We start from the raw sequence: 23,499 nt of genomic DNA, 5'->3' as shown, positions 1-23,499 counted from the left end.
TGTCTTCACTTTTGAGAAGATCCTGGGAGGGGTATGTCTTGTGGGTGTCAACTGGCTTCTGAACCCACCCAAAATCAAGTCGGTGAAAAGACCTGATGCCCAAAAGTGTGACACAGAGTTCCCCAGCTTGGGGGGAAATGCTGCTAGTGTCCCCTTGCACATCATGTCATCCAGATGGGGGCAGTGGTTATGGCTGGCTTTGCTTTGGCTTCCAGGACCAGGAGTCACGTATTTAAGAACATAAATAGTCTTCACTTATTTATTACCCTCCTGTCACCCTAAGGTTCCAGGGTGATGGCCCAATGGACCATCTAATCCAGCACCCTCTTCTCACAGTGGCCAAACAGATGCTCATTGTGGGAAACACAGAGCAGGACCTGAACACAAAGACTCTCCCCCCTCCTGTGGTCTCCAACAATTGGGATTCAGAAGCATTATTGCCTCCAGCAGTGGAGGAGAGCATAGCCATCGTATCTAGTAGCCATTGGTAGCCCTCTCCTTCTTGATTTATGGTTTATATCAATGGGCCTAGAATCCTGGAATTGTAGAGTTGGAAGGGACCCCAAGGGTCATCTAGCCCAACCCCCCTGCAATGTAGGAATCTCAGCTAAAACATCCAGGACAAATGGCCATCCAACCTCTGCTTAAAAACCTCCAAGGAAGCAAAGTCCACCTTCTCCCGAGGGAGAGCGTTCTGCTGTCTCACAGCTCTTAGTGTCAGAAAGTTCTTCCTGGCGTTTAGTTAGCCGTGTCCATTAAGAACATAAATTGAGTCTGCTGGATCAGGCCAATGGCCCGTCTAGCCCAGCAATCCGGTTCTCACGATGGCCAACCAGATGATGCCCATAAGCAAGCCCTGAGCGCAAGAGCCTCTCTCTCTTCCCGTAGCCTCCAGCAACGGGCATTCAGAAGAACTGCTGCCTCCAACTGTGCCATTCTGGCTGGTAGCCATCGGGGGCCGTCTCCTCCGCCAATTTCTGTTTGCCTCTTTTAAAGCCTCCAAGTCGGTGGCCGCCGCTGCCCCCCCCCCCCGGAGGAGGGGGCATTTCCACGCTTTAGCTATGCGCTGCGTGGAGAAGGACCTCTTTCCATCCCTCTCGACTCTCCCCAGGAGACGGGTCGGCGCGCCCTAGCCAAAGATGTCCAAGCAGACGTGAGCCAGATCCCTGCACCCAGCCGCTTGCCGACGAAGCGTGCGGTGCTGCCCGCAAGCCGGCGAGCTTCCCACAGGCCAGGAGGAGGGAAGGAAGGAGGAGGTGCGCGGAGGCTGGGCAAGCGGCAGGCAGGCAGGCGCGGCGCCTCCCATTCCGCGGCGCTCGCGAGGAGGAGAAGCGAGAGGCGGCGGCACGAGCGGTCCCAGCGGCTGTGGCGGCGGTAGCGGCGGCAGCGGCGGCGCGCGGTTGACGCGGCCGGCTCGGGGTTGCCTTGTCGGCTGGCGGCTCGGAGCACGTAGCGCCCAACGTGACCGCGGCGCGCAAGCCCCGCAGCTGCTGCCAGGCGCGCATCCTGTCTTTCCCAGCCCGGGCCCGCCGCTGCAGGAGGAGGAGGAGGAGGAGGAGGAGAGAGCCAGCCGCCCGCAGGCCCGGGAGTGCGCCGGGGGCGCTCCCGCCATGGCTGCGCCCTGTTCCGCCGCCGCCGAGCCGCTGCCGCCGGCCCCGCCGCAGCAGAGTGCGCCGCGCAAGGACGCCGCGATCTAGCCGGGGCTCGGAGCCTCCGCCGCCGCGCGTCGCCTCCTGCCCGGGGGGCGCCTCCTCTCCGCCTCTTCCTCCTGCCGCTGCCTCCCTCTCCATCCTCGTCCTCGCCCTCCTCCATCCTCGGGAGCCGCGAGCGGGCCGTGGCGGAGCGAGCGAGCGGGGCGCGCCTCCTCCTGCTCCCGGTCCCCTCCGCCCGGATATGTGGCTGCCGCTGCTCCCGCCGCCGCCAAGATGGATTTAGCCTACGGGGCCGTGTGGCTGCTCGCCGTGCTGCTGGAGGGCATCTCCGGGCAAGGCGTCTACGGTGAGTGCCGGCCACCGGCTCGCTACTGCTCTCTCTTTCTCTCTCTCTCTCTCTCCCCACCGGAGGGGAAAAAACAGCCCACCTCCCGCGTCGTGGTGACCTTGCAAGCATGGAGAGCCTTCTCTTCGCACCCCCGACCTTCCGGGGCTCAAAAAGCAGCTCTTTCGCACTCCCCCACCCCCAAATCTCAACCGGACGAGGCTCGAACTCGGGTCTTGGCTCAGGCGACCGGATTGCTGCCCCCACCTCCCCGCCGGTCCGGGAAGCGAGGGAGAGGGGAGGGGGACCTGCTCTGCGCCACCGAGGAACGGCGGAGGGGGCTGGCATCCCAGGGAGAGGGACCGTTTGGTGGGAGCTGACTTTGGGGCGGGGAGGGAGGAATGGGAGATTTGGCGGAGGGTGGTGGGCAAAAGAAGGAAGGAGAGGAGAGGAAGCCCCAGGCTCCCTCCTCTTCTTCCTCCAGCTGCAAATCCAGCCGGTGGCACATCTGGGCACCGGGCAATGCCCGGGAGGACTCGGTCCGTCTCTGACTCGCTCCGTCCACCGCTCCATCCTCCCAGCTCCGGGCTTTCTGGAGCTCCGTGTTGCCTAGGTTGGCCGGGCTCTCCTGGGCGCGTAAATGGCCCCCTCTGTTCTCTTGCTGGCCCCCGCTCCCCTTCTCCACGCAGCTGTCTAAATACCAGCTGCAAAGACCTCGGGGAAGAGAAGGAGGCTCGTTTGCCTCATCCCTCGCCACCTCCCCCCCCCCCCCGAAAGATGCGATGCCAGCCACGGTCTGCTTGCACATGGGAGGGGGGAATCTTTCCACCTCTGGGCTCGGTTTGGGAGCCTCCAGGGGGTCTTGCATTGGTGGGCAGGAGGCCCTGGCGATGGGCGCCCGGAGAGGCTGGTGGGTACAATCCGAGGTTGCAGAGACAGGCAGGCGTGTGCGGAGATGTCAGCAGAGCCCAGAGAGAGCCTTGGAGGCTGAAAAAGACCTCTCTCTCTCTCTCTCTCTCTCTCTCTCTCTCTCTCTCTCTCTCTCTCTCTCTCCCCCCCCCCCCTTTCCTGAACTCCTCTCAGCCCTGCTTCCCGGTGAGCGGAGGTTAGGAGAGGTTTTGACAGGCTGCAAACTTTCCCGCATCTATTTCTGGGGTGGCCTTTCAGATCTCTCTTTTTTTTTTGCGGGGGGAAGCTTCCCTGTAGAAGGTTTTTGGTGTGTGTGTGTATGTGCGCCCGCGTGTGCGCGCGTGTTGGAAGGATGCTAAAAATAACCCTCTATTAAATCTCCCCAACCCCCGGTGTTGTGGAGGTGGAAATTAACTCTGGTTGGCAGCCAGGGGGAGATGGAGTTTAACCCTCTGGAAGCAGCCGAGAGCGGGCGGCATCTTCAGCGTGGCACATTTACGCACACACAGCGCTGGCCGGCTCCAATGGCCGCGGTGCCCGGTTTGGAGGAGGAGGCGGAGGAGGAGACGGCGGTGGGCGCCGCTTGTGCCATGCAAATCTCCGGCTGACGTTGGCAGAGCGAGGGGGCGGCGGGGGAGGGAAGATTCATTCACTCCCCAGGCAGGCAGGCAGGCAGGCAGGCAGGCAGGCAGGCAGCTTGCTTCTCCTTCTCTGCGGCAATTGTGTGTGTGTGTATGTGTGTGTACAAAAAACCCCTGCTCCTCCCCAGAATCAGCCTCCTCCTGCTGCACCGAAAAGAGACAAGGCTCCATGCCTCTGTATTGAACCCCTTTCTCCCCCTGGAAGTAACTGCTCCCCCCCTTTCTTTTTTTTTGCTTTGGTAGGGGTGGGGGTAGTTTTGCATTTTCCTTCTGAATTTCTCTTATTCATTCCATTTCCCTGGCAACAGCCTTCTGATGTGGGGAATGCCGAACCCAGAGAGAGGCCAAACCTTCCGGCGTCTCTTCTCTCCAGCTAGTGATGACACACACACAAACAGAGGGAAGAGATGGTTTTCATGCCTCTTTGAAGAGCATCCTCTCTGGAAAGGGGGCTAAGCTGGGCAGGGCTGGCTCTGGACCAGAGAGCCAGGCCCCTTGGCTTCCCCTGGTGCCTGGATGGCCATTTGGTAACGATGAGTGGTTTCTCTTGGGCCCTGGGAATTTTGCCTCTTGTGTGGCTTTCCCGCGATCAAACCAGGTTCTAGCTGTTTGAGGTGGCCTGTTCCTGGGGAGAAAAAAACAACTGAAGAAATTCCTCTCCTCTGGTGTGCTTGATAGTATCCCCCATACACTCCCACCAATTTCCTTCCTAGCCGAACACCCCCAAAAATATTGCATGCAGAGAATGTGTGTTGCTGAAGTTCTGTGCTAGTTTCATAATATTTTGGGGGCAAATGCATGAGATTTTCACCCCTGAACAGAGCACTCCAATGGCACTTGGACTTGTGTTTGGTTATATTCAATTTATAATGATCCCCCAACCATCTGTTGATGTCCCTGCCCGATTTTGTGACTCCTGCAGATCTGAGTTTTGATGGCAGGTGGTGTTATTTGGCACCATGGTTGCATATATATATATATATAGGAAAAAAATAACCTTCTTTGTGTGAGTGTGCATTACAAAAGGTTCTCCTCGGAGGACAGGATGTTCATTCAATCTAGTGTGTGTGTGTGTGCTTCTTTTCTCACAAAGACAGCATGTTATATGTGGGCAGGAAGAAACAGGCCGCCGTCAGTCTTGGTGGCTCTGAGGTGTGGGATTCCTGGAGTCAGCACAGAGCGATGAGCATGATTGGCATAAGCCTTCCCCGCTGCTGTTTTGCTCAACGCCGGGTGAGCTGTGCTGGTGCTGAGAGCGCATGGATGTGGCAGCCGACACACAGCTTTCCCCTGGCAAATGGTGTGTGATTCTGCTCACACTCCCCATTCAAAACACGGTGGTTGGTTGAGGAATTTCATCTGCAGGTTTTGGGTGCGAGTCTGCATCTAGAGACGGTTGGTAGGACTTAGTCGTCAATACCCCAACCATTCCGTCAATTCCTGTTGAAAAGGATTCTTTTATATAAAAAATGCAGATAAAGAATTGTCTTGCCCTCCATGCTTTTGAGGTTCCTTTATCTCCTTTTTTTTGGCTGTTGCACACAGCTGGAATCTGTTTGGGTTTTTTGTGTGTTTGGTGTGTGCAGACTGCCCTAAGGATTCTTTCTTGTGGGTTTACCTTTGCTTTGGCATTTGTGATGGTCCTGCATCCACTGGTTGGATTTTTGCACATCCTCTGTTGGCCACCTGGAATCAACTGCCCCAGTGGGGGCTGGGAAATGGAGCCTTTGTGAACCCCGCAGTGCTGTGGATACCCAGGTAGGCTGCTGTGTGGCTTAGCAGGGCGCTCAGATCCAGAACATTTCTGATTTTAAGGTGCGCCTTTTGTGGAAGATGGGGCCATCCATGTACTGTTGTCCAAAATGCCTAGTTCAGCAAAAGCAACTCTAGTTGAATTATTTCAATGCTTTGTGCTCACCACCTTCTCCTTGAGCAGCAGGAGCCTCTAGGGGGCAGTCTTTTACAGGGTCAGTTTCCTAATGATGAGACTGTCCTGGGGAGATAACACTTTCTTTTGCTGTACCTGTTTGCTTCAGGAAAAATGCATGCCAATCTGGAGAGGGAAGGACAGAATGTCAGCAGAGCTGGCTTTTTAAGCAATGACAGTTGTTTCCCCAAACCTTGGAGTTTCCACAGTCAAAGCTCCTTCTTGAATTGTGCAGGGTGGGGTGGGGGGATGACAACATTCCCAGGCATCTCCTGTTTGGTATCTCTGGATTCCTAACCTGTAAACAGCTTCCTATTAAACCTCACCAAAATAGGCAGAACTTGTGCTACAGCTAGTAGCCACCAGCTATCAAGGGCCAGCATTGCTCATCTAAGCAAGCATCTTCTAGCCATTGGCAGTGGTTCTCAAACTATTTTCTCTGGGCTCACACTGATTTTTTAAATTGATATTGATATTGGTATGAATATTGATGCTTTTATTGATATTGATAGATATTGATTATTGGGTGTACTTCTTATGCATTGGAGAACCAAAAGGAACAACTCGCTAGCGGGGCTTGATTTAAAGCACAGAACACAGCTACTTTATAATATGATCATGGGACATTCCCGGAAAGTATAAAATAATGCAGCTACATAAGAACAGGAATAATTTCCAAAATATAACTATAAATGAGCATCTTGCGTATGGGCCTCAATGAGAAGGTTGAGCTTACACAATCACTTGATGCTCTTGCTCTCATTTTGCAAAGATATCCAGTGCTTTTTTCTATAAAAAATAATGTTTAGGGGTACTCTCATTTTCCTACTCATATTGAAATACTGCCCCTCAATGAGGCCAAACTTAGATTCACAAAATGTTTAGGGGTATGTGTACCCCTGTGTACCCCTAGGAAAAAAAATCACTGAAGATATCTATCTATGTTCTGCAAAAAACTAAAACAAAACTATACAATGCTATACTACACTGAAAGGTTTAGATGCTTCTTTGATTGTGCTTGAATCTTCCTGCCACACTTGCCTTCTTCGCCTGCCATACTAGTGTTCTGCTCCACACCCCTCGAGAACCACTGCTTTAAGGTGTCCCTTTTAGCTATTGGCAAAGGCTAAGCAAACACCTTGGGGAAAGGCCATCTCCTTACTCGGGAATTGTAATGTATGTATATTTATTTACAATGTCAAAAGCACATGTGTAAACTAGCTGACACACACAAAATCTCAGGTATACACCCTGTACGCATTGGGGATTGCAGAGTTTCTGCTGTGGTGTTATTGTGAGAGCTCAGTAAGGCAGCAAGATTTACTTTTGGGTGTTTTCTCTTTTAAATCAGAACCAGTGAAGGCGGTGAAGGTCCTGTGTGAGTGCCTGGAGGTGGTTAGAGGATGGATGGCGGCTAACAGATTGAGGTTGAATCCCGACAAGACAGAAGTACTGTTTTGGGGGGACAATGGGCGGGCAGGTATGGGGGACTCCCTGCTCCTGAATGGGGTAACTGTGCCCCTGAAGGACCAGGTGCGCAGCCTGGGAGTCATTTTGGACTCACAGCTGTCCATGGAGGCACAGGTCAATTCTGTGTCCAGGGCAGCTGTTTACCAGCTCCATCTGGTACACAGGCTGAGACCCTATCTGCCTGCAGACTGTCTCGTCAGAGTGGTGCATGCTCTAGTTATCTCTCACTTGGACTACTGCAATGTGCTCTATGTGGGGCTACCTTTGAAGGTGACCCAGAAACTACAACTAATCCAGAATGTGGCAGCTAGGCTGGTGACTGGGGGCAGCCGCCAAGACCACATAACACCGGTCCTGAAAGACCTGCATTGGCTCCCAGTACGTTTCTGAGCACAATTCAAAGTGTTGGTGCTGACCTTTGAAGCCCTAAACGGCCTCAGTTCAGTATACCTGAAGGAGTGTCTCCACCCCCATCGTTCTGCCCGGACACTGAGGTCCAGCTCCGAGGGCTTTCTGGCGGTTCCCTTGCTACGAGAAGCCAAGTTACAGGGAACCAGGCAGAGGGCCTTCTTGGTAGTGGCGCCCTCCTTGTGGAACGCCCTCCCACCAGATGTCAAAGAGAAAAACAACTACCAAACTTTTAGAAGACATCTGAAGGCAGCCCTGTTTAGGGAAGCTTTTAATGTTTAATAGACTATTGTATTTTAATATTCTGTTGAAAGCCGCCCAGAGGGGCTGGGGAAACCCAGCCAGATGGGCGGGGTATAAGTAATAAATTATTATTATTATTCCCATTGCTATGACTAGGCTGGCATCATCTGCCACTAACCAACAGCAGATGTACGCTGGAAAGTTTGCCCGTGCACAGAGAGTATATTCAGCAGGTCCTGTTTGCAGGTATCCCACAACCATCTCATTGGTCACTGTGAAAACAGGATGCTGGGTTGCTGGAGCCAATGGCTTGATATATCAGGGTCTCCTTATGTTCTTATGGCCACACTCTTATGGCCTTTGGAAACAAGGGTCAACAGCTCAAACGGAGGGCATTCAGCAGCTTTGAGAATGCCCTTCTCTTGCTTCCTCTAAAACAGCTTTTCCAGCGTGTTGCTCTCCAGTTGCTTTGAAGCGTTGGCTGAGCCTGATGGAAGTTGCAGTCCAAATCATTTGGAGAGGAACTACTTGGGGAAGGCTGATCTCCCAGTTTTCATTGCTTATCTGCATTGCCAGAGAGCCTTTAAATCTCAGCAAAACGTGTCTGGTGGATTTATTATTATTATTAAAAAAATAACAGTTACCGGTCATAATCTAAAATCTTGACACAAGTATGAATATTATGATTAATATTTTGCTAGGGCTAAGAAGGCTCAATCAAGGATTTTGCTCTGCAAATAGGTAGAAGAAAGGTAATTAATTTCCGTCTCAGAGATGCTTCAGTTCAGTGGGTTCAGAAGCTAGCGGCAATTTTTAAAATATATAATCAATCTCCTGCAGCCCTGGACAGAGTTCACAGAGACCTAGTGCAATTGTCCAGTTTTACAGTGATTCACCTGGACCTTTAAAGCATTATGTTCCCTTTCTTGTGGAACTCAAAATATCATGCAGAGAATTCCCAGGGTGGTCTCCTTTTCCACCATTGGCCAGACCAAGTCCTGCTTATCTTTGACGACTGAGTAAGAGGCAACATTATAGAAGTTTGTAAAAATTATTCATGGCATGGAGAGAGTAGAGAGAGGAAAGTTTTCCTCCCACTGTCACAACACTAGAACTTGTTGACATCCAATGAAGTTGAATATTGGAAGATCCTGGATGCATAAATGGAAGTACGTCTCTATTCAGTGCAGAGTTAGAATATGAAACTCCTCTCCACCAACGTAGATGGCCAAATTCATGGACGAAAAGTCCATTGATAGTTACTAGCCATGATGACTATACTCTGCCTCTATGGTCAGAGGCAGCAATGCTTCTGAACACCTGTTGCTGGAAACCAGAGGAAAGGAGAATGTTCTTGTGCTTGAGTCCTGCTTTCTGGTTTCTCACAAGCATCTGGTTGGCCCCTGTGAGACCAGAATGCTGGACTAGATGGCCTGATCCAGCAGGATCCTCTTAGGTTCCACTCATGTGCAGGCTGTTCCAGGAATTTTTTCTTCGTTTAAATTTAGCTACAGAAGAAAGAATTGCAGAATGCTCCTTGAAGCAACCATCTGCAACCTGGTATCCTCCAGAGGTTTGGGACTGCATCTCACAACCATCCCAGCCTACATGGTTGTATCATGCTGGGGCTGGTGGATATTGCACTCTGCAGCATCTTCAGGGCTAGATGGTTGGGAGAGAGACGTGTAGCCTTGGGTACTTCAGGACCTTGGAGAGTCCTTGTGGCCTCTCCCAACAGCCTCTGAAGGCTTCTTTGCCATTCTGCAGAACTGGTACGGGCAGACAGACTTGGTTGGGGAGCTGATTGAGACTCCTCGTCCAAAGAGGTGCCACTTCCAGGGTCAGAGCTGGACTCCTCCCTGGGGAGTTTCCCCTTTAGACAGACTGCAGGACCCACCACATTTCTATGACTGTATGTTGTTTCAAACTATTCTTGACATTGTGTTTTAATTGTTGTAACCTGCCATGGGACCTTAGGGTGAAAGGCCTAAGAGCTGAACGTGACAGTTGTCCCTATTGAAATTCATTTTGTTGGCTTGTGGCTTGTTCTCCAATCTGATAAGGTCCAATCTGGCCTCAGTCCGGTATACCTGAAGGAGCTTCTCTCCCCCATCATTCAGCCCTCACACTGAGGTCCAGTGCCGAGGGCCTTCTGGTGGTTCCCTCACTGTGAGAAGCCAAGTTACAGGGAACCAGGCAGAGGGCCTTCTCGGTAGTGGCACCCATCCTGTGGAACGCCCTCCCACCAGATGTCAAAGAGAAGAACAACTACCAAACTTTTAGAAGACATCTGAAGGCAGCCCTGTTTAGGGAAGCTTTTAATGTTTAACAGACCACTGTATTTTAATACTTTATTGGAAGCCTCCCTGAGTGGCTGGGGAAACCCAGCCAGATGGGTGGGGGTATAAATAATAAATTATTATTATTATTATTTTGAATTCTGATTCTGTCTTCTGCTGCATTAGCTACCCCTCCTAGTCTGGCATCATCTGCAAATTGGATGAACGCCCCCTCAATTCCTTCATACAAGTCATTCATAAAGTCTTTGAACAACAACAGGCCCAGGACAGAACCTTGTGGCACCCCACTTGGCATTTTTTCCAGGATGACAGGAACCATTAATGAGTCATCTTTGGTTTCAGTCTGCCAACCAGCTACTAATCCACCTAACAGTTACCTCGTTCAACCCATATTTTACCACCTTCCTTGCAAGAATATCATGAGGGACTTTGTCAAAAGCCTTACTGAAATCAAGATATGCTATGTCCAGAGCATTCCCCTCACCCACCAAGTTCCATCAAACTTAATTCCATCAAAAAAAAGAAATGAGGTTTGTTTGACGTGACTTATTTTTGAGAAACCCGTGTTGGGTCTTAGTAATCGCAGATCACAGATGATATATGCTGTTGGAAGATCCAATATCATTTTTTCTACCTGTCTCTCAAGAGTCTGCTTTCATAAACTGATTGACAATAGATTCAGGATGGAAACTTACTTCATTACTTAATGCATGAGTCAGTGTCTTGCTGCCTGTTAGTCATGACAGCTAAATTTATTTGCTATAGACCTAGACTGTCATTTATCCATCAGGGTCAATGTGCAATGTGCCTGTTGAGACAGCAGTGAACAATGGAGCCTCCAGGCTCAGGGGTAGCCTACCATGGAATACTAGTTGCTGGAGCCTGGGTTTGTCTTGTGACTCTGTTTGTGGCTGTGTTGGCTGGCTGCTATGTGAAACAGGATTGTGACCCCGATTGACCCACCTAGAGGGCATGTCTGACGCTTAGGACATAAGAAGCAGGGCTAGCCCCTTGCAAGCGCTGTAGGAGTAGCGCTGCATCCAATGAGCTTATCCTACTGTCTTGCAGTGTTGCTATGAATGGTGGGGCAGCTATGCTGTTTACAACCAACTGCTCAGCACCCTCCATTTCATTTCAGCATCTCTTTGCTCGTTGAAGTCAGTTGGGAAGACAACGTTGTCTTGGAGCTGTGCAAGGTTGCTAGGGTACTTCTTGCAGGTTTCCCACAGACATCTGGTTGTCCACTGTGAGAACAGGCTGCTGGACCAGTTGGGTCATTGGCCTGATCCAGTAGCCTCATATTATTGTATTATGCTCTGATGAAATATGTGAAACCACAGCCAGTTTGTAGTAGACTCTGTCGGCCGCCGTCAGTAGCCAGATCAAGGATGGTTCCTTGCCTGCTTTATGGTGATCTTAGATTTCTCCCTCTCCTTGTTCCCCCTTCTGTGGGCTCAGAGTCGGTTTCAACACAATCCCAATCTCATTTCCTTGATCTGCTGGAAGCGGGCACATCTCTGTGTGATACCATGTATTTCTGGTGATTGTGGGAAGCTGAAAGCATTTTTCAAAGCTCCTGGAAAGGTCGAACAAAAGGTCCTGTTAGCCTCTTTGTTTAGCATACTGACTTTATTTTCTTGGGGGGTAGAGAACCCAACCTTAGAATTACCTCTTTGTCAATCCCGCCAGGAGTGGTTTTTAACTCTCCATATGCAAATTAAATGGAGAACAAACACGAGTCTAATGTTGCTTAATAATAAGAGAAGCTCAGCTTTTCCCTTTCCATGCTTTTATTCAAGAGGGGTGTCATGGTGCAATCATTTAAGTAAAACGAAAGGGAAGAGCACAGCATGGCTGCAAGAAGCCATTGTTACAGCAAGGAGGATAAAAAATGTGAGATCATTAACATAAGAAATATCAAGGAGATTGAGCTTTCAAAAGGACAATTCTCCCTTTTTTCTCGAAGGAGGAGGAAGAATAGCAAAAGTTCGCTCTTCAAGTCAAGTTCCGGAAAGCTGGTAAGAGTTTCCTGAGATTCTCAGAAGACCCAGGAGTCAAATTCTAGCTTTGCTGGAGTCTACTGAATTATAGAAGTCTAGTGTCCAGATCAAGGGAAGCCATAGTATTGCTCATTTCTGTCTTGATCTGACTCCACCTGGAGTCCTATGTCCAGTTCTGGACACCAAAGTTTAAGGAGGATACAGACAAGCTGGAAGGTGTGCAGATGAGGCTGACCAATACGATCAAGGGTCCTGAAACCAAGCCCTATGAGGAACATTCGAAGGATTGGGGTATATTTAGGCTGGGTAGCTGAGGCTGAGAAGCAGAGACTGGGCCCAAAGGTCACCCAGTGAGCTTCACAGATGAGTGGGGAATTTGAACCCTGCATCCCAGGTCTTCATCCAACACTCTCTAATCACTGCACAACACTGCCTCTTCCCATAATATTGTTATAGGGAAAATTCTTGTTTGGCTTTGGCTGCCCAACTCCCCAAGGGACTCTGAGTCCCCTAAGTCCATGATTGGTCAGGGAAGAAAGGATGGAGGCAGGATCCAGTGGCAGGGAGGAAGATCTTTATTTTTCTGTTGCCACAGTGTCCCCCACCCCTCCTTGTAAACAGGTGAGAGACCCAGAACAAAGAGAGACACCTCTTTTTGAAGGTTAGCGTTTTTGGCATGGAGAAGACAGACATCCCCTTTACAAACCAGAAATACATCAGACATAAGGTGGGGTCACAGTGGCTCAGGCAGATCAAGGTGTGCTATTCCTGAGGATTAACAGAGTTTACACAAAGCATCAACACTGGAAAGAGGAAGAGGAGGATCATTGATATGACAATCAAAAAGCCCAGACGGACCTGGTGATCCCTCTATGCAGAGCATCTGGGCCATGGGTTGGCAAACTAAGGTCCTCAGGCTGGATCAGGCCCAATTGCCTTCTAAATCTGGCCTGCGGATGGTCTGGGAATTGCCACATTGAATCTGGTGCCATTCAAGTGAGTCTCCACAATGTGCTGCGCTGCACCGGTTTAGCGCAGTGCGTGAGCGGGTGGCTCGGTTCGGCTCATGGGCTGGTCAAACGACCTCTGTGGGCTGCTTCCGGCCCATGGGCCTTAGGTTGCTGACCCCTGGTCTATGTGCTCTCAGGCAAGGGGAATTATGAAGGGCTCCTACAATGCAAACAGGCCCACATGACCAACAAGTTTCAAAAGCAAGAATTATGCATTTATTCTATATATTTGAGACTTCAGAATTTTCATAACAATATATACTTCTCCCAGATGACAGGTTCAGGAAAACATCCCCTGGTTCTTTTCAATGGATTGTTTCCTTCCAAACCACAGCATAGAATCTGGGAGTTGAGCAATCTGGCTGGGCGCTGCCTCCCAAACTGTTGTTGTTCTCTTTATTTACATACTGCTGTGCTTGATATCATAGTAATGGAGCATTTGTTGTTTATTAATGTGGTTGTGATTATTCTGAGCCACTTTTAGCTCAGCATTTGTTGCTGGAAAAGCAGAATACAAATATTAAATCAAATCACGGAAGTTCAGGAGCAGCATAATAAATTGGTCCCAGGCAGAAAAAAATTCCTCCAGCAGTCTTGTCCCATGTGCCACAGAGGCTGAGCTCTGTATTTATAGCTCGTGTAATTCCAGAAAACTAGAGTGCTGATGGTACACTAAAGCCAACATAAAATAGCCAATAAAATCAAGGAAGCAAACGGATCCTCACCGCTTTGCTTATACTTCTCCCTCCTCACCACAATGTCTGAAAAAGGTTTTGTCTTCGGGGTAAACAACTTAACAATCAATCTATCAATACGGAAAAGGGGATCTTGCCTTACCCCACCCATGGCTTTGCAGAGAAGGTGCTCTCTGGTTTCTTTTTAAAATAAAAATGTTGCTAAAGGTAAAGGTAAAGGGTAAAGGGACCCCTGACCATTAGGTCCAGTCGTGGCCGACTCTGGGGCTGCGGCGCTCATCTCGCTTTATTGGCCGAGGGATCTGGCGTACAGCTTCCAGGTCATGTGGCCAGCATGACCAAGCCACTTCTGGCGAACCAGAGCAGCGCACGAAAACACTATTTACCTTCCCGCTGGAGTGGTACCTATATATCTACTTGCACTTTGACATGCTAGGTTGGCAGGAGCAGGGACCGAGCAACGGGAGCTCACCCCGTCGCGGGGGTTCAAACCGCCGACCTTTTGATTGGCAAGTCCTAGGCTCTGTGGTTTAACCCACAGCGCCACCCGCATCCCTTAAAAATGCTGCTAGTGGACATTAAGCTTTTGTAGGCCTTTGGACACATTTGGATTTTTGTGTGGGTGCCAGGCATGTCACCCATCTTGGTCAGCCATGAGAGAAGGAAAGTAAGAATGAAAAAAACACACACACACTTCTCTCTTTTTAAAATGGTTGCATTCAATTCCACCTTTTCTCCAAAGGGCTCAAGGCTGATGTACACACTTTTCTGCTGCTTTATATTTTATCCCCACAACAATTCGGTGACGTCGGTTATGTTGAGAGACAGTGACTGTCTTAAGGAGAGACAGTAGTGAGCTTCATAGCTGAGTAGGGTTTCCACCATGGTCTCCCTGGTCCCAGGTAACAGCTGTATCCCTACCAGGTCCTTTCTTAGATTTTCTGTGAAAGTTTCTTAGAAGTCAAAAGCTGAGCTTGCTGCTTGGTGTTGTAAGAGAAAAACTGCTCCTTTTCCCTTATGGGGTACCCAAGAGCCTGTATAGAGTCATAGAATCATAGAATAGAATCATAGAGTTGGAGGAGACCACAAGGGCCATCAAGTCCAACCCCCTGCCAAGCAGGAAACACCATCAGAGCACTCCTGAGATATGGTTGTCAAGCCTCTGCTTAAAGACCTCCAAAGAAGGAGACTCCACCACACTCCTTGGCAGCAAATTCCACTCTCAAACAGCTCTTACTGTCAGGAAGTTCTTCCTAATGTTTAGGTGGAATCTTCTTTCTTGTAGTTTGGATCCATTGCTCCGTGTCCGCTTCTCTGGAGCAGCAGAAAACAACCTTTCTCCCTCCTCTATGTGACATCCTTTTATATATTTGAACATGGCTATCATATCACCCCTTAACCTCCTCTTCTCCAGGCTAAACATGCCCAGCTCCCTTAGCCGTTCCTCATAAGGCATCGTTTCCAGGCCTTTGACCATTTTGGTTGCCCTCCTCTGGACACGTTCCAGTTTGTCAGTGTCCTTCTTGAACTGTGGTGCCCAGAACTGGACACAGTACTCCAGGTGAGGTCTGACCAGAGCAGAATACAGTGGCACTATTACTTCCCTTGATCTAGATGCTATACTCCTATTGATGAGTCCTTATGTAGGTTCTCTATCGGTAGGAGAAAACAACAGAGGCCAGCCAGAGAATATTGAGAAGCAAAGCAGCTATTAAGCCTGATCTTTATTGATCTGTTGCAACAGGGTCCTCACTCACCACACGCAGGAAGGAGGAGGAACCCAGAACAATGGTGTGCAAGGCCTTATATAGACTTTTTGAAATTGCCACCCTGTAGCCCAAGACCACCCCACAAAACACCATACATACATCACAGAAAGAGGTGGTCCCCAGCAGAAATTTGAGTGTGTTGCTTCTCTCCTGTCTGCCAGGATACCTGATCATGCCTTATCTGATTGCCTTTTCTGGGTGGCCTGGCCATTCCTTGGAGATGGTAAATACTTAGTTCCTGAATCTCTTACGCAAATTGAGAGTGTGCTCAGCTTAACCCATACTTGCCAGACTGTATTTGCAGGGAGGGGTAAGCCCCTACTGTCCAAAGACAATTAGAAAGCTTTTCCCATTTCCTTCCTCCTTGCTGAGAAATATTTGAGGTCCATTTGGGAGAGTCAAAATGGCTTCAGGATTGTTCTCCACTATTTCAGACATGTGGCTTATATACTTACATATGTGTTTGCCTTGTAAATTTATGAACATACGCTTTATATATATATGAGACCTTAGAATTCCTATAACACTGGAAATCCCAGTGTATTGGCCAACCACTGGCAAGCGGAAAGAAACTTTGCATGACCCAAGCTCCTATGTCCCAACAGAGCCGAGTGCAAGAGCTGAACTGCTCAGCAAATCAGTTCAAATAAAGCTCAGTGCACTTGGTCAGAAGTAGAAAGACTTTGGTACCCAGTCTTGCCATTTCTGAGGGAGGTGGTAGAGAGACGAGTCACAGTGTAAACTCCTGGAGATAAGTTGAGGAACCTCTGGTCATCCATAAATTATTGGACTTGGTCTTATGCTGAGCTGGACTTTAGATGTTTCTGGCTTAATGCTTTCTGCACCAGACTGAAGGGCACATTTTGAGAAAATACCATGGGAGCCAACCGCAAAATGGCTGCTGTGTTGTGTATGGCACAAAATGGCCGCCACACCGCTCTCCTGTTGTTCACAGAAGGGAGGGCAGGTGTCCAATCCTGACACCCAATGAAATTCAGGCATGCACCTAAGCCAGTGCAAAGAGAAAGAACAAACAGCAGCTTGAATGTTGAATAAGATTTTTAGTGGGGCATTTAATGGGCATCAGTACTGGTGGGCACACTGCATACCCTGAAAGTGTCATGTGAAAACTGGGACATCCTGTGTGTGCTTTTTGCGAGAAAATGGCGGCCCTTCTAGGACAGTGCTCTGTTGTGCAATTTTGAAGTGCGGCGCAAATTCACACGAAGGCACAGTGTCCAAAATGGGCACCGTTCTCTTGCGGGGGGAAATGGGAAGATGGCAACTGGCAAGATTGTGCCCCAGATTTTGCCACCGAGGCATTGGAGGGCATGGCACTTTTATAGTCACCATGTTGGGGACCTTTGGTCTACCCAGACTAATAGTGCTCTCCAAGGACTCTGGTGGAAGCCTTTGCCATCCAACTTGGAGATCCTGGGAATAAAAAACTGGGACCTTTGGCATGCAAACTATGAGCTCTTATACACAGAGGCATTCCTTGTGCCCTTGGCAAAAAGCTGTATTGGCATCCCCAGCAATGGGCTACATCAGCCCTTGCCCACCCCCTGGGGGAAAAAATCAGTTTACCGCACACTTTTATGCTGTGGTGCAAGAAGGACGGGGAGTTTCTGCCCCTTTTGATCTTGCGGCGACAAATGCCACACAATCCATAGAGTGATAGGTGATTTTTGTGCCCCTGGGCAGGGCCTGGTTTCATCTCTGCTAACAGGAAGGCCCCAGCCCTTCTGTCTCTCTTTAGCCCCAGACAGCATGGCCAGTCATTGGGGATGATGGGCCTTGTAGTTCCCCTCTATTGCCACAGCTAGTGGGAGAAATTCTGTGCCAATAGAAATGTGTCTGTTCAATTTTTTAAAAAATAATAATGGTTGGTGCTTCTTCATCTAGGGAGGGTCTGTTTCTTGAGCAGGCTGTAGTCAAAGTCGGCTTTTGCTGGCCAGGTCGCTCCTTTCGTTTCTCATGTTTTGCCGCCAAGTGGGCGGGGGGGGGGATGAATGGGGGCTGACTCGGTGGTTCTTGATGGATAGATGTCATCAGAGCTGGCTCAGGTTTGCCTAACGCTTCATGTTTGGTCAGATGCTTTAAGGAGAGTGAAAAGGAGGGTAGGATTTGCTGTGGGTGGGAAGGAGAACATCGAAAAAGGAGGTCTGGCGAAACCTCTCCCTCCCAAAACACAGCTTTTGAAATGCACCTTCCTCATTAGAAAGCCTAATAAAAACAGGGGGCGTAGTTCATTATTCCTTGTTATTTCCCCCCAAGCTGGTGATGATTGTCCTTGTGAGCCTGTCTTTTTTTTGGGGGGGGGGACTGCTGCTGCTGGTGGTGGTCCGTGGCTGTTTGGGAGCGCTGTTTTGAATGCGGTTATTGTATCATATGGGTTTAACCCTGTACAATTCTGGATATTGTGCGATAGGAACCAAAGCGGTTTCAGCAGAGAACAGGGACCTCATTATGCTGGAGCTGCAGTGCCATGCATTTCTAAATAGCATGCTGCGCTCTCTCCCAGCTCAGCCAAGGGACTCCGGCAAAAATTTAGAGAAACAACCGATCTTTCATTGGCTTTTAACTCTTACGTTGGCCTGCTTTGGGTGGGTGCGGGGGCAGAAAGATTTGTATGGCTGATCCAAAGATCTTCTGCAGAGATGCACAGCTGACTACAGAAGGCTGATTGATCTGGTTTCTAGTGGGTCATAGAATCACAGGATTTTAGAATTGGAAGGGACCCTCAAAGGTTATCCATACCAACCCTCTACATTGCAGGATCACCACTGAAGAATCCTGGACAGATTGCCCTGATTAAAAACCTCCAGCGAAGGTGAGGCCACCACCTTCTGAGGGTGTCCTTTCCAACGCTTGCCATTAAAAAGTTCTTCTTAATGTTGAGTTGGAATCTCCTCACACCATCTCTCAGTGTCTTTGCCCACAGGCTAAACATACCCAGCTCCCCTAATTTGCTATCAAACTTGATAGCTGTCAGATGCTGGTGGTGGTTGCTCGTGAGTAACCAGGCAGGACTCTGACCTGTCTTTTACAGGTTTTATTGTGCAAACTATTTACAGTGCAGATCTACCAAGTCCATGTCCGTCTCAGTCACTTGCAGAATCCGGGAGTGGCCCCTTCTGGCTTCTCCCCCAATGTAAGAACTTCGGCACCCCAAGCCTCCTCCTCCCCTCCTTGCATTTCATCCCTCTGCGCAAGGTGGGTGACGGAAGTGGCGTGCGTCCCTCCTGGCCAGCCTGGCCAGGTGAGGCGCTGGGACTCTCAGCAGCATCCTCCAGCCTTTTCCTCGCTTGGCTGGCCCCTTCCCTCTCTTCTCCACGGGAGGTGTGGCTTTCTCCACCACTGGAAGAGGAACTGCTCCTCAGGAGTTTCGGGGGCTCTCTGTATTCCAACGGCCCCCCTGCCTCCCTCCCCTGTTCCGATGGCAGTCCCCTGACAATAGCTTTCTTAAAAAAGCAAGACTTTCCATTGATTGATTGATTGATTGATTCTACCCTACCTTTTCCTCCAAGAAGCTCAAGATGGGGTACATGGCCTAATCCTATACAAATCTAATCATAGGAGCCAAGTCTTAGGGGCCAAGGGGTCTTTGTCCCCCTCCAATAAAACATTTGAAGGGGTCAGTCCGCCCCCATAAAGGCGATGGGCATTGCCATTCAAATGGTGTGCATGCACTGCGCCACACGATTGATTATGCGGGGGGGGGGGGGCTTACCTGCCCCCATTTTTTATTCAAGTTGGCACCCCTGAATCTAATAAATAGATAGATAAAGTGCTTTTTTCTGGGGATACGCACGCCCCTAAACATTTTGTGAATCTTAGGTTGGCTTCGCTGAGGGGCAGTATTTCAATATGAGTAGGAAAATGAGAGCACCCCTAAACATTTTTAAAAGACATATTAATAAATAAATAAATAAATAAATATCCAGCAAGTGTTTCTTATGGTCTCATGTTTTTATGTCTCCCATTCAAAAACCACATGGAGTAGCATGAATCACCACATAATTTGCAAGAGAAGTAATGAGCCACCTTTGTATGTGTGGTGTTTTGTGTGTGTGTGTTTGGCTGTGTTTTTATCTTGCAACAGTGATAATTCTCGGACCCGCTGACTCCTTGGGACCCTTATCCCAAAGGAGAGAGGAATCAATACATAGTTATCACTTTGGAGAGAGTATTTATGGCATCTTTAATGTGTGGCAGTTTTCTGGTCCCTTTACGGGGTCTTTGCAGGAGGAGAGCAGCTAAGCGGAGGGGCAGGAACACAGACTCGGTGTGCTGGTCTCGGGGGGGGTGTGTGTGTTACTGTGCAGTATGGTCCGATTCCAGTCCGAGGTCGAGGGTGTGGTATGGACGCTGTCCGTCAAGGCTGAAGCAGGGTCCAAGGCAAGGAGTCGGGTGAGGTCAGGAGCTCTGGCAGGAGAGCAGGACAGGGTTCAGGCAGGAACTGACAACCAACAAAGTTGCTCCCGCAACTTGGGACTGGGGATGGCCGGCTTTTATCTGCCCCGAGGCATAGGGCGGCCTCGGTCCACAGGTGACTCGCCTCTCCTGGCCTGGAGGCCAGCACTCCTCCTGCGGGAACTTAGTTCCCTCCGCCTCTCTGCCCTGAGCCTCTGCAGCTCAGGAGAGGCTGGACCCAGAGGCAACCTCAGCTTCCTCTGACATGGGGCTGAGAGTGGAGCACCTGCAGGCAATGGGTCCTCCATCACCTCAGGAGCCAGAGCAGACTCAGCTGGTGCTTCTCCTGAGGATCCAGCACAGGTGAGGACCCTTCAGGCTCAGGCCCCGGCCCTGGAGGTGGGGACTCCTGTGCAGGCTGGGATTCCTCAGGTTCAGCCTCTGAATCCGATTCCCAGGCCATCACACTTGGCTTGCCTCGCAGCTCAGTGGGTAGAGCACATGCTTTGGACGCCAAAGATCTCAGCTTCCGTCTCTGGACGGGGCTGGGAAAGCTCCACCGTCTGAAATCCTGGGGAGCCACTGCCAATCCGTGCTAGGTGCACTGATTCAGTATCAGGCAGGTGCCTACGTTTCCACCGTGCGCATCACACCCGACGTCCTCTTGATGGAGCAAGTGCTGTTTTTCCTGCAGAGAAGTTGAGGCTGCAGTGCTGCTGCAGAACGCCTTTGCAGTCCTGGAAGGCTGTGTTTCCTTCCCCCTCGATAGCTTCCCTCTCTCCAAACGGAGCTCTTCGCTAGAAGCTACCTTGGATGCCTGGATCAGGGGCATAGGCAAACTCAGCCCTCCAGATGTTTTGGGACTACAACTCCCATCATCCCTCACTAACAGGACCGGTGGTCAGGGATGATGGGAGTTGTAGTCCCAAAAACATCTGGAGGGCCAAGTTTGCTTAGGCCTGGCCTGGGTGCTACGCAAACTGGGTCTTCCCATCGGGTGGGAGCTGAAGAAAGCAGCGTGCTTCAAGGTTGGCCCTGCCTGATGGGAAGCCCTGATGACAAGGCCAAATGAATCAGATATCTTTATACAGTCTTGCCTCGCAAGACGAAGTTAATCCGTTCTGTGAGGCTCTTCGTATAGCGGTTTTTTCGTCTTGCGAAGCAAGCCCATTGACAGCTTAGCGGATTAGCGCTATTAGCGGTTTAGCAGCTTTTAGCGGATCAGCTGATAAGCGGCTTAGTGGCTTAGGAAAAGGGGGGAAAAGGGGAAAAAACCCACAGGAACTCGCAAGCCATTTCGTCTTGCGAAGCAACCCCATAGGGAAATTCGTTTTGCGAAGCGCCTCCAAAACGGAAAACCCTTTCGTCTAGCGGGTTTTCCGTCTTGCGAGGCGTTCGTCTTGCGGGGCACCATTGTAGCACCATCTTTTTATCCTTTCTCTCTCTGGCTGATGCTAGCCTTGTTAGTTCAGGTGAGGCAGGCTGAGAGTGGCGGTTAATTGCTGCATTTATACACCAAGCTGAGACTCGCAGCCAAGGAATTGGCCGATGAGAGTTTGCATTGCAATTGCACCTTCCTCCTCCCTTTTTGTATCCACACAACACCAGCACTTAAGCCGTGTATGAAGTCTCTCCCTCCCTATCGCCATCGCCCTCCTCCACTTATTTATTTATTGCATTTATATCCTACCTGGGCTGGATCTGCACACAGGAGAAGAAATGCTATAAATAAGTCACAAATGAAATCATTTTAACAAAAGAAAAAAAACCGCTATGTGAAATCACATAGAAAAGTTTTGTGCTCTACAGCGCCATCTGGTGTTGCATGTTTGTATTGCATTTAAAACACTGGGTGTGGTTTTTTTCCCCTAAGGTAGCTGAGTCCCTGTTCTCCAAGGAGCTCAAGGTGGCATGTATGGTTCCTTCTCTCTCTCTCCTCATTTAATCCCCACAACAACCCTGCGATGTAGGTTTGTCTGAGAGGCAGTGACTGGCCCGCAAGGTAACCCAGTGAGAATTCAAACCCTGGTCTCCCAGACCCAAACGCAGCCCTCCAGATGTTTTGGGACTACAATTCCCATCATACCTGGGGTGCCTCTGGGATGCCTGAAATCAGGGGCTTCTGCACAGACCCCTCTCCTGTAGTGTTCACTAAACTGAATGTGGGTTTGGAGATGGTAGATATTTGCAAGGGTGCTGAGATGTGTCAAGGTTGGAAGAGGGAGGATCCCAATCATATGAATGAGGCCCACAGTAAAATGCAAAGAGTCTTCAGTTTACATCATGCGAAGACTTAGTTCATGACAAGAAGAGGCACAGAGGTGTGCATTGTCAGAGCCTGTACAAATATCACGGTCCTTAAAATAATATCAGTTATTTCCAGGGGCTTCTAATAAATGGGCCTTGCTGCATGTTGGCCTCATATTCTTCTGGCAATCCTTTTAAGAGACAAGAAAATGCTCTCAAGCCCAGTATTTAAAGCTCTCATCCTCAAATATTCATCAAACAAGAAGTTTGAAAAGGTTTTAAAAGTTGGGTGGGTGTGTAGAAAAAGAGTGAACCATTTCAAATGTTAATCTCTGCGTTTGTGGCTACTGCGGAGAAGATGGATCTTGTGCCTTCACTGATGGTGCAGCAGATATTTCCAAGTTATGTGTTTTGGGGGTTTGAAAGGAAGGGAAGCTTTTAATGTTTTACAGACCACTGTATTTAAATACTTTGTTGGAAGCCGCCCAGAGCGGCTGGGGAGACTCAGCCAGATGGGCGGGGTATAAATAAAAAATTATTATTATTACAGTTATACCTCATGTTACATCCGCTTCATGTTACGTTCTTTCAGGTTATGTCCCATGGTGACCTGGAAGTATCGGAAAGGGTTACTTCCGGGTTATGCCACTCACACATGCACAGAAGTGCAAAATGATGTGACATGCATGCGCAGAAGTGGCGAATTGCAACCCGCGCATGCGCAGACGCGCCACTGCGGGTTGCATTCCTTTCATGTTGCGAACGGGCCTTCAGAATGGATCCAGAGGTACCAGTGTATTATTATTATTATTATTATTATTATTATTATTATTATTATTATTATTATTACCAAGCCATAGATGTCCAGAAATGAATTCGGTTAAGCCCAGTGATTGATTGATTGATTGATTGATTGATTGATTGATTGAGTGAAGCTGCCGGTTGTTTCTCCTCTGCCCTTAGTTGCTGAAGGAACTTCCAGCTCAGTACGAATAGAATGGTATTCATACCAAACAAAAAAATCCCAGACATTTTTCCAAATTTTATAAATCTGCCTGGACAGAAATTTTAACTCTGAAGAAGAGGATGTGTCTGGGGGGGAATGGACATATGGCAACCCTACTGTGGATGCCATTGGGAAATAACATCCCCCAGGATACCTACCACCAGGCCCAGATGAGGGAGGGCCACTGAGGGAAACAGTCCTTTCTTCAAAATACAGGCAAGTACCCTGGTCTGGATCAGGGACGTGGGTGGCGCTGTGGGTTAAACCACAGAGCCTAGGACTTGCCAATCAGAAGCTCAGCGGTTCGAATCCCCGTGATGGGGTGAGCTCCCGTTGTTCAGTCCCTGCTCCTGCCAACCTAGCAGTTCGAAAGCACATCAAAGTGCAAGTAGATCAATAGGTACCGCTCCGGGGGGAAAGATAAATGGTGTTTCCATGCACTGCTCTGGTTCGCCAGAAGCGGCTTAGTCATGCTGGCCAC

The 23,499-nt window shown here is 49.5% G+C and overlaps 1 protein-coding gene across 2 annotated transcripts in view; it reads left to right on the top strand.

Moving 5' to 3' along the window:
- Positions 1 to 1,723: 1,723 nt before the first annotated feature.
- The window catches only part of MDGA2 (MAM domain containing glycosylphosphatidylinositol anchor 2), a 401,452-nt gene continuing 379,676 nt past the window's right edge, over positions 1,724 to 23,499 (top strand). For both annotated transcript variants that reach the window (XM_083732457.1, XM_083732456.1), the window contains exon 1: positions 1,724 to 1,998. In XM_083732457.1, the coding sequence (XP_083588583.1) occupies positions 1,926 to 1,998 (73 nt within the window). In that variant the 5' untranslated portion in view covers positions 1,724 to 1,925. The remainder of the gene's footprint in view (positions 1,999 to 23,499) is intronic.

This window comes from Podarcis gaigeae (genome assembly GCF_964106915.1).
Source record: "Podarcis gaigeae genome assembly, chromosome: 1".
Lineage (NCBI taxonomy): Eukaryota > Metazoa > Chordata > Lepidosauria > Squamata > Lacertidae > Podarcis > Podarcis gaigeae.
Note: the sequence above shows the minus strand (reverse complement) of the source record. Positions and strands in the feature narration are given on the sequence as shown.